Raw genomic sequence first — 14,414 nt, 5'->3', positions numbered from 1 at the left:
TTTCATACAAGTCACTGAAAGCCAATACACAGGCGCAGTAAGCAATGAGAAGCCAAAGTGGTGTATTGGCTTTTATAATGAGGGAATTTGAATACAGGACTAGAGACATCTTACTGAACTATGAGACCACGCCTGGTGTACTGTGCACAGTTTTAACGCCCATACCTAAAAAAAGGATATACTTGCCATGGAAGGAATGTAGCAAAGATGGACTAGATTGGTTCCAGGGATGGTGGGTTTGCCTTATGAGTAGATTAGGCCTGTAATCTTTGGGGTTTAGGAAAAAAATCATTGAGATTCATAAAATCCTTGCATCACTTAACAGGCTAAATGCAGTGAGGACATTTTGCCTTGCTAAGGAGACTAGAACCACAGGTCACAATCTCAGAATAAGGGGATAGGCCACTTACAAACTGAGACAAGGACTTCACACTTCGGTAGAAAATCTTTGAAGTTCAGTCACTGAGTTCATTCAAAATAGAGGTTGCTTGATTTCTGAATATTTAATGAAATCAGGGAAAATAGGGATAGTGCAAGAAAATGGCCGTTATCTTGCAGGATTGTGCAGCATCTCGAAGGGTCAAATGGCCTACTCAGTCATAGAATCATAAGAGTCCACAGGATGGAAACAGGCCCTTTGGCCCAACATGCTGATCAAGGTGTCCACCTAAGCTAGTCCCATTTACCCTTGTTTGGCTCGTATCTTGACCTTACAATCACAAGACAAGGGAGCAGAAGCAGGCCATTCGGCCCATCGAGTCCGCTCCAAGGAAAGGGAAATAGAAATGAGAAATGGGGAATGGGAGAAGAAGAAGAAAAAAAACTATTCTAATCCCAATTACCGACCTTATCCCCATATCCCTTGATATCCTGACTATTTAGATATCTATCTATCTCCTCCTTGAACGCCCCCACTGATCTGGCTTCCACTGCTGTATGTGGCAAGGAGTTCCACAAATTCACCACCCTCTGGCTAAAGAAATTTTTCCTCATCTCTGTTTTGAAACTGTACCCTCTAATTCTAAGATTGTGCCCTCTGGTCCTGGACTCACCCACCAAGGGAAACAGCCTAGCCACATTTACTCTGTCCTTTCCTATCAATATTTTAAATGTCACTATGAGGTCCCTTCTCATTCTTCTGTACTCCAGCGAGTACAGTCCAAGAGCCGACAAACGCTCCTCATACGTAAGCCCTTTCATTCCTGGAATCATCCTCGTAAATCTCCTCTGAACCCTCTCCAACGTCAACGCATCCTTCCTAAGATGTGGGGCCCAAAACGGCACACAATATTCCAAATGAGGCCTCACTAGTGCCCCGTAGAGCCTCATTAACACTTCCTTACTTTTATACACTATACCTCTCGAAATGAATGCCAACATAGCATTCGCTTTCTTTACCACCGATCCGACCTGGTGGTTAACCTTTAAGGTATCCTGCACGAGTACCCCCAAGTCCCTTTGTACTTCCGTGCTTTGGATTTTCTCTCCTCCTAGATAATAATCTGCCCGCTTATTTCTGCTTCCAAAGTGTACAACTGCACATTTCCCTACATTGAATCTCATCTGCCATTTCCTTGCCCATTCTCCTAAACTGTCTAGGACCCTCTGCAACCTTCCTATCTCTTCAATACTCCCTACTCCTCCCCCTATCTTGGTGTCATCCGCAAACTTAGCCACGAAACCATTTATTCCATCATCCAAATCATTAATGTACAAGGTAAAAAGGAGCGGTCCCAACACCTACCCCTGCAGCACACCACTAGTAACCGGTAACCAACCAGAACGAGGTCCTTTTATTTCCACTCTTTGCTTCCTGTCAACCAGCCAATGCTCCACCCATTCTGTTATCCTACCCATAATTCCATGACCTCTCATCTTATTAATCAGTCTCTTGTGAGGCACCTTATCAAAGGCCTTTTGAAAGTCTAAATACACAACATCTACTGCCTCTCCCTTATCCACCTTACCTGTGATTTCTTCAAAAAACTCCAATAGGTTGGTCAGGCAGGATCTTCCCTTCACAAAACCATGTTGGCTTGGACCTATCCTGCCCTGCGCCTCTAGGTATTCCGTAACCCCGTCTTTGAGGATAGATTCCAATAACTTTCCCGCCACTGACGTCAGACTAATAGGTCTGTAATTTCCTTTATGCTGCCTCCCACCTTTCTTATACAACGGAACTACATTTGCGACCCTCCAGTCCTCCGGAACCACGCCGGAATCTATCGATTTCTGGAAAATAATCGCCAATGCCTCCGCTATCTCTAAAGCCACCTCCTTCAGAACCCGGGGATGCACCTCATCCGGTCCAGGAGACTCATCAGTCTTTAGTCCATTTAGTTTTCCTAGCACTTTCTCCCTAGTAATCTTAACTGAACTCAATTCCATTTCGTGAGACTCCTGACTAACCGGCACATTGCTGATGTCCTCCACGGTGAAGACCGATGCAAAATATTCATTCAATTCCTCTGCCATCTCTCTATCATCCATAATAGCTCCTGCACCGTTATCAATAGGTCCTATATCAACCCGTGTCTCTCTTTTACACCTTATGTATTTAAAAAAACTCTTAGTATCCTTTCGAATGTTATCCGCCAACTTCCTTTCATAATTCATCTTTTCTTTCCTAATGACCTTCTTAGTTTCTCTCTGCAGGTTTTTAAAAGCTTCCCAGTCTTCTGTTTTCCCACTAATTTTTGCTTCTTTGTATGCCGCCCCTTTTGCTTTTATTTTAGCCTTCACCTCTCTCGTTATCCACATTTGTGCCTTTTTTCCATTCAAAACCTTCTTTTTTCTTGGAATATATCTATCCTGCAATTTCCTTATTTCCTGTAGAAATTCCTTCCATTTCTCCTCTGCCGTCCCTCCAGCCAGCTTACTCTTCCAATCAATTAGGGCCAACTCCTCTCTCGTACCATTGTACCTTGTTATGACCTTGCAATCTACCTTGTTATGACCTTGCACCTTACTGTCCACCTGCACTGCACTTCCTCTGTAGCTGTGACACTTTACTCTGTATTCTGTTATTGTTTTTAACCTTTATAACCTCAATGCACTGTGTAATGAATTCATCTGTACAAACAGTATGTAAGACAAGTTTTTCACTGTACCTCAGTACAAGTGACAATAATAAACCAATACCAATAGATAGGAATTTTAGGGACGACAAGCATGCCATACGATTTCTTTACTACTCTAGCTAGTTGCGTGACAACTTTCAGGGAGCCAAGGACTTGGACCCCAAGATCCCCCTGTACATCAGTGCTGTTAAGGGCTCTGCCATTAACTGTATACTTTCCACTCACATTTGACTTCCCAAAGTTTAACACCTCACAATTGCTTGGATTAAACTCCATCTACCATTTCTCTGCCCATATCTGCAACTGCTATATCCTTTGACAGCCCGCAACACTGTCCACAACTGCACCAATCTTTGTGTCATCTGCAAACTTACTAATCTACCCATCTGCATATATGAATGACTTGGATGAAAATATCACAAACAGAGGCCCCAGCACTGATCCATGCATAACACAACTGGTCACGGACCTCCAGCCAGAATATCACCCTTCCACCACTTCTGTCTTTGCTGCGCAAGCCAATTCTGAATCTAAATTACTAAGTCACCACGGATCCCACACATCTTAATCTTCTGGATCACCCTACCATGAGGGACTTGGTCAAATTAATTACTAAAATCCATGCAGATAACATCCACTGCCCTACCCTCATCAATCACCTTTGACACCTCCTCAAAAAACTCAATCAAGTTTGTAAGACATGACCTACCCTGCACAAAGCTATGCTGACTGTCCCCAACCAGGTCATGTTTTTCCAAATGCGTGTAAATCCTACCGCGAAGAATCCTCTTCAACAGCTTCCCTATTACTGATGTTAGGCTAACCAGCCTAGCATTTCCTGGATTATCCCTATTTTGCTTCTTGAACAAAGGAACAACACTGGCTTCTCTCAAGTCCTCCAGGGCCTTCGTCAAGGCCTCAGCAATCAGCTCTCTTACCTCTTACAATAACCTGTGACGTATCTCATCAGGTCTTGGGGACTTATCTACCTTAATGCTCTTGCACAGTACACAGATGAATTTATACCAAGACAAAGGCACTTTTATCTTAATTGATTTCTGACTGCTGCCTTTCATTTCAAACACAGTAATGCCCTTCTATAACCTCCACTCTATACTCAGACACTCCAGACTCAGCCAGAGACCATGTTCCTTTCTGGCTTCTAATTCAGTTAGAGTCTCTCTGCACTTAGCGGCCCTGATGCAGCAAAAAATAATCCCAAAGGTCGCTGGAAGAGGAGACTGCTGACCAATGCAAAGTCCAGGAGATTTAGCTCCTAGCAACGTGGTGAAAGACCGCCCACTTGCCAGTGATCAGATGGATTGTTGATGGCAATTGCTGAAATACGTAACCATTTCTTTATAGTCACTAAATCTAAAATGTAGGAACTCTTTACCCAAGAGTCAGAGAGCATGACAGCACAGAAACAGGCCCTTCGGCCCATCTAGTCCATGCCAGCCTGGTTTCTGCCTAGTCCCATCTACCTGCACCTGAACCATAGCCCTCCATACCTCTCTCATCCATGTACCTATCCAAACTTCTCTTAAATGTTACAATTGAACCTGCATCCACCACTTCCACTGGCAGCTTGTTCCACACTTGCACCATAGTGAAGTAGTTCCCCCCTCAGATTCCCTTTAAATATTTCACCTTAAACCTATGACCTCTAGTTCTATCCTCACCCAACCCAAGGGGATAAAGCCCGCATGCATTCGCCAGATCTATACCCCTCAATTTTGTACACCTCCATAAGATCTCCCCTCATTCCCCTGCACTCCAAGGAATAAAGTCCTAACCTATTCAACCTTCCCCTATAACTCAAGTCCTGGTAACAGCTGTGTAGATTTTCTCTGCACTCTTTCAAGTTTATTGATATCTTTCCTGTAGGTAGGTGACCAGAACTGCACACAATACTCCAAATTCGACCTCACCAAAATCTTGTACAACTTCAACATAACATCCCAACTCCTGTACTCAATACCCTCATTTATGAAGGCCACTGTGCCAAAAGCTCTCTTTACAACCCTATCTACCTCTGATGCCACTTTCAAAGAACTATGGACCTGCATGCCCAGGTCCCTTTGTTCTACCGCACACCTCAGCGCCCTACCATTCACTGTGCAAGTCTCGCCCTGGTTTGTCCTCCCAAAGTGCATCACCTCACACTTATGTGCATTAAATTCCATCTGCCATTTTCAGCCCATTTTCCCAGCTGGTCAAGATCACACTGTGAGCTTTGATAGCCTTCATCGCTGTCCACTACACCCCCAATCTTGGTGTCATCCGCAAATTTGCTGATCCATTTTACGGCATTATCATCTAAGTCATTAAGAGAGATGATAAACAACAACGGGCCCAGCACCGATCTCTGCGGCACACCACTAGAGTCACTGGCCTCCAGTCAGAGAGACAACTAACTACTAACACTCTCTGGCTTCTCCTGTTAAGCCAATGTTGAATCCAATTGACTACTTCATCCTGAATGCCAAGCGATTTAACCTTCTGGACCAGCCTCCCATGCGGACCTTGTCAAAGGCCTTGCTAAAGTCCATCTAGACAACGTCCACTGCCTTCCCCTGACCAACTTTCCTGGTAACCTCTTTGAAAAACTTTACACGATCGGTTAGACATGACCTGCCATGCACAAAGCCACGTTGACTATCCCTAATGAGGCCCTATCTATCCAAATACTTATACATCCTGTCCCTCAGAGTACCTTCCAATAATTTACCTACAACTGACGTCAGGCTCACCGGCCGATAATTTCCCAGCTTATTCTTAGAGCCTTTCTTGAACAACAGAACAACATTAGCTATCCTCCAGTCCTCTGGCACCTCACCTGTGGCTAAGGACATTCTAAATATCTCTGCCAGGGCCCCTGTAATTTCTGCACGAGCCTCCCACAAGGTCCGAGGGTCCACCTCATCAGGCCCTGGGGATTCATCCACCCTAATTCGCCTCAAGGCAGCAAACACCTCTTCCGTAATCCGGATGTGGTCCATGACCACACTACTTTTTTTCCATCTCCCGAGTAAATACAGATGCAAAACATTCATTTAAAATCTCCCCCATCTCTTTCGGCTCCACGCATAGATGACCACGCTGATCTTCATCGAGGACCAATTTTGTCCTTCACTATCCTTTTGCTCTTAATATAGGTAAAGAAACCCTTAGGATTCTCTTTCATCTTGTATGCCAGAGCAACCTCATGTCCTCTTTTAGCTCTCCTGATTTCTCTTGTGTTTTCTTTCATTTCTTACACTCTTCAAGTGCCTAACTGCCTACACCTGAAATGTGCCTCCTTCATTTACTTCATCAGGGCCACAATAACCAAGGTTCCCTAAACCTGTTAGCCTTGCCTTTTATTCTAACAGAAACATACAGATTCTGTACTCTCATTCACTTTTGAAGGCCTCCCACTTACCAAGCACCTCTTTGCCGGAAAACAACCTATCCCAATCCACGCCTGCCAGATCCCTTTTGACGCCTTCAAAATTGGCCTTACTCCAATTTAGGATCTCAACCCAAAGACCAGTCCAATCCTTCTCCATAATTATCTTGAAACTAATGGAATTATGATCACTGAAGTGTTCATTTCGCCTCAAGGAACCTCATAAATGAGGCGAAGTGTTCACCAAAGTGTTCCCTACACTCACTTCTGTTACCTGCCCTGTCTCATTCCCTGAGAGGAGATCCAGTATCGCACTCTCTCCAGCTGGGACCTCTACATATCAATTAAGGAAACTTTCCTGAACACATTTAACAAGCTCTATCCCATCCAGTCCTTTTACAGTATGGGAGTCCCAGTCAATATGTAGAAAGTTAAAGATCACCTACTATCACAATTCTATATTTCCTACAACTGTCTACTATCTGTCTACAACTTGGCTCCTCTAAATCCTGTCGACTATTGAGAGGTCTTTAATATAGTCCCATTAATGTGGTCATCCCTTTTTTATTCCTCAGTTCCACCTAAATTGCCTTGGTAGTCTAGCCCTCCAGTATGTCCAGCATTGCCGTGATAGTTTCCCTAGTGAGTAATGCCACCCCTTCCCCTTGAATACCTCCCCCTCTATCATGTCTAAAACAACAGAACTCCAGAACATTGAGCTGCCAGTCCTGCCCCTTCTGCAACCAAGTCTCACTAATGGCTACAACATCATAATTCCACGTATGGATCCATGCTCTAAGTTCATCTGCCATGATGGGCATGTCTTCAGCAAAAGGATGGGAACATTTCAAGGTAGTGGCAGATCATTACCTTCCAGAGGGCAGTTGGAGATGGGCAGTGAATGCTGTCCTTGCTGGCAATGCCCTGATCCCAAGAGATAAATAAATTAAAATATTATTCATTTATTCTTGCACACCTTGCGACTGTACGAAAGCATTCCTGTATTAGTACTGGAAACCATTAATGACGATATACAAATAAGTTCATATTAATGACGAGAAAGATTAGTCACACATAAATGGAGCAAAAAGGGTTCAAAGATGTAATAGAAATATTAAATAAATTATTCTATAATTGTTGACCTAGTTTGTAGTTCATCTTTCACTCAAAATCATCAATAAAAGAGTGTTCAATGAAGAGTGACTTTTTTTTTCCATGAAGCAGAATGATTATGAGCTTCCAGAATGAAGGAATAAAGAATAACAAATTAATCCAAATCAAACCATGTTATAAAGCTCAATCATTAATAATCAAAAGATTGTGGATAAATGCAACCTACCTCATCTTCTGGAACAATAACCACCCAAACCTCATGAACCATATCATTCCAGCCAGCTTCCAGCAAGACTGCAGCATCTACCACACACACAGGTTTACCTGACAAGAAAAGCAAAGAAATATTGAAAAAGGAATTCACACTTGGGTTGTAAATACACTCAGCTTATTACAGGCCCCATTGGTGCAATCCACAAATGTCTGGAAAAAGATTCATTTTCGTGTCTGATAGTTAAATATATTATCTTTTTCAGAAGGAAATCATTGCTTTCAAAAGGAAGTGAACAGGTGATGAGACATCAAGTTTCACTGTGGACTCTGGAACAAAAGAATTCTCACTCTGGATTTTACATTCTTAAAATGTGTTCCTCTGACAGTCACAGGGATTTATTTGAAATTGCAGCAGGTAAGAACTGCTCCAAGTTCTGCTTCCTGCCTGCTGGCTCTGAGTTAGGGCGTTGCTGCAGCCACTTTCCCATTCCCCCTTTTCAGCTACTTGATGCTGAAAGCTAAAGATGCCCAAATCCACTTCAAGCTAATCAATATATTTCTAGAAAATCAACTGACAATTTGGGATAAATGCACAAAGCTTAACCTAACGTTTTAAATAGGAATTATTTTTTAAGCAGTTGAACAACAAGCTCAGTATTAAGTGATATTTTGCAATACAATCACACTAGGTTTCTTTTGTTTCATTCTTTCCATACATTTGCTGGATGCCAGGAATAGCCAAAGAATCCACATATTGTAGCTTTTACTAGGACCATCATAAGGCACAGAGTCTTCAGGGATCATGTACCTGTGTGGGGATTTAGGTGGCAAGAATGAACTCCCCTTTAAAAACTAGCAGTCAAGACATCATTCGGCCTTAAAGCTGGATTTCCATTTCCTAATCTACCTTGGGTTACACGATTCCCTCCGGGGTCTGATCCCGGAATGTATACTCATCTGTGCTGTGTATATAGCCCAATTAAAGAAAAAAAAGACATGCTATCATCAAGCACTATGTACAGGGAGGAAAATCTAATATACAACATAACTGAAATAAATCAGTGACGCAGCTAGCGGAGCCACAGCGCCAGACTGTTGGGTCCAATCTAACCCTAGGGGCTGTATGTGTGGAGTTGGTACATTCGCCGTGACTGTGTGGGTTTCCTTCCGCATCCTGGAGAAATGTAGGTTGTAGTCAACTGGCCCCTGTAAATTGCCAGTGTGGGTGAGGGGTAGAATCAGGGGAGAGTTTATGAGAATGTGGGGAGATTAACAAAAGGGATTAATGTAGGATTAGTGCAAATGGGTGGTTGATGGTCAGCACAGACTCCATGGGCTGAAAGCCTGTTTCCCTGCTGTATCTCTCTCTGACAGTACATCACCGTTATCAGGGTGTGAAGTTCTTTTAATTTACAGGATGGGCCTAGAAAGCAATTTACCACCCATCCCTAGTTAGTTTTGAGAAAGTGATGGTGAGCCACCATTTTGAACCTCTCCATTTCATGTGGTGAAGGTGCATCCATAGGACTGTTGAATATAAAGTGCTAGAATTTAGATCTGAATTACAATCACTAGATTTTTCACTAGAACAGGGCTGTGATTGCAGAATATAATTTACTACAAAGAGCACAATGAAGAGTGGAAATAATCACAAGAATGACCCTCCCATCCACCGACTCGGTCTGCACATCTCACTGCCTCGGAAAAGCAGCCAACATAATCAAAGACCCCTAACACCCCAGACATTCTCTCTTCTCCCCCTTCTATCAGGCAGAAGATACAAAAGCTTGAAAACGTGCACCACCAGACTCAAGGACAGCTTCTATCCCTTTTACAAGACATTTGAATGGACCTCTTGTATGTTGAAGATGAATTCTTGACCTCACAATCTACCTAGTCATGGCCCTTGCACCTTATTAACTACCTGAATTGTACTTTCTCTGTAAATGTAACACTATATTCTGCATTCTGTTATTGCTTGTCCCTTGTATCACCTTGATGTACCAATATGATGAAATGATCTGTACGAATGGTATGCAAAACAAAGCTTTTCACTGTATTTCAGTACATGTGGGAATGATAAACCAATTCAATCCTTGGCACTTACCTTCTGCACCAGCCTCACTGATCATCTGCTTTACAAGGATTGCAGTCTCTGGCCACACAATGCTTGTTAGACATTTTAGTTTCTCCTTAAAGAGAAAATAGGTAGCCATAAAAGATAAATGTCTTGAGGAAGTGTGAATCAAACCCTTATGATATCTGGCAATATTAAAAAAGTTATGGTTCAAGTAATTGAGACTTCAACATTGCAACAAACTTGTACTTACACAACACCTATAAGATTGCATCCATTTCAACCCAATCCACAAGGCGTCATTATCGACCAAAATATTGAGATTGAGTCACACGAGGACATAATAGGGCAGATAACCAAAGCTTGGTCCAAGAGTTAGATTTTAAGAAGTGGTTTCAAGGAAGAGAGAGATGAAAAGGCAGAAAATTCTAGGGCATAATTCCAAAGCTTACATGCACCAATGATGACATGATCAAAATTGGAGAGGTGGAAGATTTAATAAAGAACCTGAGTGGCAACTTTCTTTTCCCCCCCACAGCAGGTGGTAGTTGTATGGAACCAGCTGCCAGAGGATGTGGTTCAGGCAGGTGCATTAGATACATTTAAGTAGTATGTGGACAGGTATATGGAATGACAATAGTTTAGAGGGATATGGACCAAGTATTGGGAAATGGGATTAGCTTGAATATACATCTTGGTCGGCATGGACACGTACGGGCCAAAGGGCCTTTTTCTGTGCTGGACAACTCTATGACCCTTTAACAGTTCAGCACAGGAACTTGGCCTTTGGCCCATGATGTCTGTACCAACAATGATGCCAAATTAAACTGCACATCTGCGTGCAGATGTTCTATATCCCTTCAATCCCTGCCTGTTCTTATGTCTATCTTATGCCTCTTAAATGTTGGTATTGTATCTGCTTCCTCCACAACCCTGGCAGTGCGCTCCAGGCACCTACCACTCTGTGTTTAAAAAAACTTCCTTTGTCAATCTCTTTTAAACTTACCCCCTCTCACCTTAAACCCATGCTATTTAGTATTTCACATTTCCACCCTGGGGAAAAAAAAATCTACCCCATTTACGCCTCTCATAATTTTATATACTTCTATCAGGTTGGACCTCAGCCTCTAACATTCCAGAGAAAACAATCCAAGTTTGTCCAACCTCTCCTTAAAGCTAATACTCTCTAATCCAGGCAAAATCCTAGTGAATCTCTTCTGCACTCTCTCCAAAGCCTCCACATTCTTTCTGCAATGCAGTGACCAGAACTGCACGCAGTACACCAAATGTGGCCTAACCAACATTTTATACAGCTGCAACATGACTTTCCGACTTTTACCCAACATCCCAACCGATGAAGGGAAGCATGTTGTACGTCTTCTTTACCACCCTGTCCATTTTTGTTGCCACTTTCAGGAAGCTCTGCACTTGCACCCCAAGATCCCTCTGTACATCAATGCTCCCAAGGGTCCTGCCATTTACTGTGTACTTTCCTCTTACATTTCACTTTGCAAAGTGCAACACCTCTCACCTGTCTGGATTAAACTCCACCCACCATTTCTCTGCCTCCATTTCCAACTGGTCTGTATCCAGCTGAATCCTTAAACAATCTTCCTCATTATCCACAATGCCACCAACTTTTGTGTCAGCCCACCTACATTCTCCTCCAAACTATTTATGTATAACACAAACAGATGTGTAAGAGGCCAAAACTGGAGGAATGCAGAGATCCTAAATGGTTCTAGGCTGTATAAGGTTAGAAAATAGGGAAAGCTGATGAAAAAGAACACATGGATAAGAATTTCAGTCAGTCTCAAGGTCATACTGGACTGGGAGTAAACCAGATCAGCAAGTACAGAATTGATGGGTGAACAAGACCAGTTAAAGATAAGTTGCAATGTTGTGGATAACCTCTAATCAACATAGGATAGAAGACTGGAAACTGACTTGAATAGCAATACAATTATCAAATATCCAGGTGACAGAAGGTCTCCATAAAGAGGCAGTAGCAAAAAAAAAGGCAATGTTATGAAGGTAGAAGCAGCAAAATTCAACCAATGAAGATGAATACCATCAAATTTAGGAAAATTCCACCAATTGTACTTACTTGATCTCCAAAGACTATCTTTCCCAAAGCAATTCGGTTGATTGTTCCATCTTTCAGTAGAATTTCTGCAATAAGAAAACCCACGTGAATTATACTTGTGAACTCATTGCAAAGTTTCTGCTTATTCAGCAAAATAAGGACACTAAAAGGTCACCTCACTACAGGAAGGATGTGGAGGCCATAGAGAGGGTGCAGAGGAGATTTACAAGGATGCTGCCTGGATTGCAGGGCATGCCTTGTGAAAGCAGGTTGAGGGAACTCGGCCTTTTCTCCTTGGAGCGACGGAGGATGAGGGGGGACTTGATAGAGGTTTATAAGATGATGAGAGGAATTGATCAGGTTGATAGAGGCTTCTCCTCAGGGCTGAAATGGTTGCCACAAGAGGACACAGGTTTAAGGTGCTGGGGAGTAGGTATAGAGGATATGTCAGGGGTAAGTTTTTTTTCACTCAGAGAGTGGTGAGTGCATGGAATGGGCTGCCGGCAACGGTGGAGGAAGCGGAAACGATAGGTCTTTTAAGAAACTTTTGGATAGGTACATGGAGCTGAGAAAAGTAGAGGGCTATAGGTAAGCCTAGTAATTTCTGAGGTAGGGACATGCTTGACACAGCTTTGTTGGCTGAAGGGCCTAAATTGTGCTGTAGGTTTTCTATGTTCTATGTTCTAAATAAGTTGAACTCCGTACCACTGCTGCTTATTTAGTAGAATCTGCCTTAACTGCACGAGAGTTGCAATTTATGCTCAAGGGCATTAAGGCAAAATAGTACCACAGAGAACTGGGATTTAATTGAATTTTTAGTTTTAGTCCCCTTCTGCCCACTGCTAATGGTGTCAATTCTTAAAATGGGATATGATCATCATTGTACGTTCCTTTCACAGGACCCTATTCCTCCTGAAGACTAAGGACACTGCAGATACTGGAATCTCAAGCAAAAACCAGAAAGCTGGAGGAACTCAGCGCGTCAACCAGCATCCGTGGAAGCAAAAGGTACAAGTTAACATTTCGGGTTGAGACCTTGCTTTATTTCCTTATTCTTTATTTCTTATCTATTCACTTATTTCCACCTCATTACTTATCAACTTTTCCCTTCTCCTTTCAAAGACATTCCACCTTTAGCAGGCTCATGCTCTTTCCTCCAATAGGCTAACATTCAAATGCTGAGAGTGTCAGTAACTAGTTTCCCATAGAATCATCACAAGCAGGCCTGATCTCCATAAAGTAATGTGTGCATCACTGACTTCCCAATACACATATTACAGCAGGAGGAACAGAATGGCTTGCCTGCAATAACTGATTGTTGAAACCTATTGTTAAAGAAGTTGTAATAGGATTGGGCAGAGGCAGCATGGATTTGTGAAAGGGAAATCATGATTTAAAAACATAGAACGTAGAACATTACAGCACAGTACATGCTCTTCGGCCCACAATGTTGTGCTGACATTTTATCCTGCTCTAACCCTTCCTTCCCACATAGCCCCCCATTTCTCTATCATTCATGTGTCTAAGAGTCTCTTAAATGTCCCTAATGTATCTGCCCCCACAATCTCTGCGGACAGTGCATTCCACACCCCACCACTCTGTGTAAAAAACCTTAGCCCTTACATCTTCCTCCTATCACCTTAAAATTATGTCCCCTCATGTTAGCCATTGTTGCCCTGGGAAAAAGTCTCTGACTGTCCACTTGATCTATGCCTCTTATCATCTTGTACATCTCTGTCGTCACCTCTCATCCTCTCCAAAGAGTAAAGCCCTAGCTCACCCAACCTATCCTCATAAGACATGCTCTCCAATCCAGGCAACATCCTGAAAAATCTCCTCTCTAAAGCTTCCACATCCTTCCTATAATGAAGCGACCAGAACTGAACACAATACTCTGTGTGGTTTAACCAAATTTCTATAGAGCTGCAACATCACCTTGCTGCTCTTGAACTCAATACTCCAATTAATGAAGGCCAACACACCATCTGCCTTATTAACAACCCTACTGACCTGCGCGGCAACCTTGAGGTATCTATGGACGTGGACACCAAGATCCCTCTGTTCCTCCACACTGCTAAGAGTCCTGCTATTAACCTTGTATATTGCCTTCAAATTCAATCTCCCGAAGTGTATCACTTCACACTTTTCCGGGTTGAACTCCATCTGTCACCTCTCAGCCCAGCTCTGCATTCTATCAATATCCTTTTGTAATCTACAGCAACCTTCTACACTATCCACAACACCACCAACCTTTGTATCATCAGCAAACTTACTAACCCACCCTTCCACATCCTCATCCAAGTTATTTATAAAATCACAAAGAGCATGGGTTCCAGAACAGATCCCTGTGGAACACCACTGGTCACCGACCTCCAGGTAGAATACACTCCATCTACCACCACCCTGCATCTTCTGAGCGAGCCAATTCTGAATCCACACAGTCAAGTTTCAATG

At 42.8% G+C, this 14,414-nt stretch overlaps 1 protein-coding gene across 3 annotated transcripts in view; it reads right to left on the bottom strand.

Annotated features, from left to right (window-relative positions):
• Positions 1–14,414, bottom strand: part of coasy (CoA synthase) — a 69,567-nt gene that overhangs the window by 18,549 nt on the left and 36,604 nt on the right. For all 3 annotated transcript variants that reach the window (XR_007958215.1, XM_052038933.1, XM_052038934.1), the window contains exons 6-8: positions 11,982–12,046; positions 9,905–9,989; positions 7,811–7,908 (exon numbers count right to left, since the gene is read on the bottom strand). Coding sequence is in view for 2 of the 3 variants with exons in the window: in XM_052038933.1 (XP_051894893.1) it covers positions 7,811–7,908; positions 9,905–9,989; positions 11,982–12,046 (248 nt within the window). In the remaining variant the exon portion in view is untranslated. The remainder of the gene's footprint in view (positions 1–7,810; positions 7,909–9,904; positions 9,990–11,981; positions 12,047–14,414) is intronic.

Source organism: Pristis pectinata, chromosome 25 (assembly GCF_009764475.1).
Source record: "Pristis pectinata isolate sPriPec2 chromosome 25, sPriPec2.1.pri, whole genome shotgun sequence".
NCBI classification, from domain to species: domain Eukaryota; kingdom Metazoa; phylum Chordata; class Chondrichthyes; order Rhinopristiformes; family Pristidae; genus Pristis; species Pristis pectinata.
The sequence above is the reverse complement of the archived record's forward strand: the minus strand, read 5'-3'. Positions and strand labels throughout refer to the sequence as shown.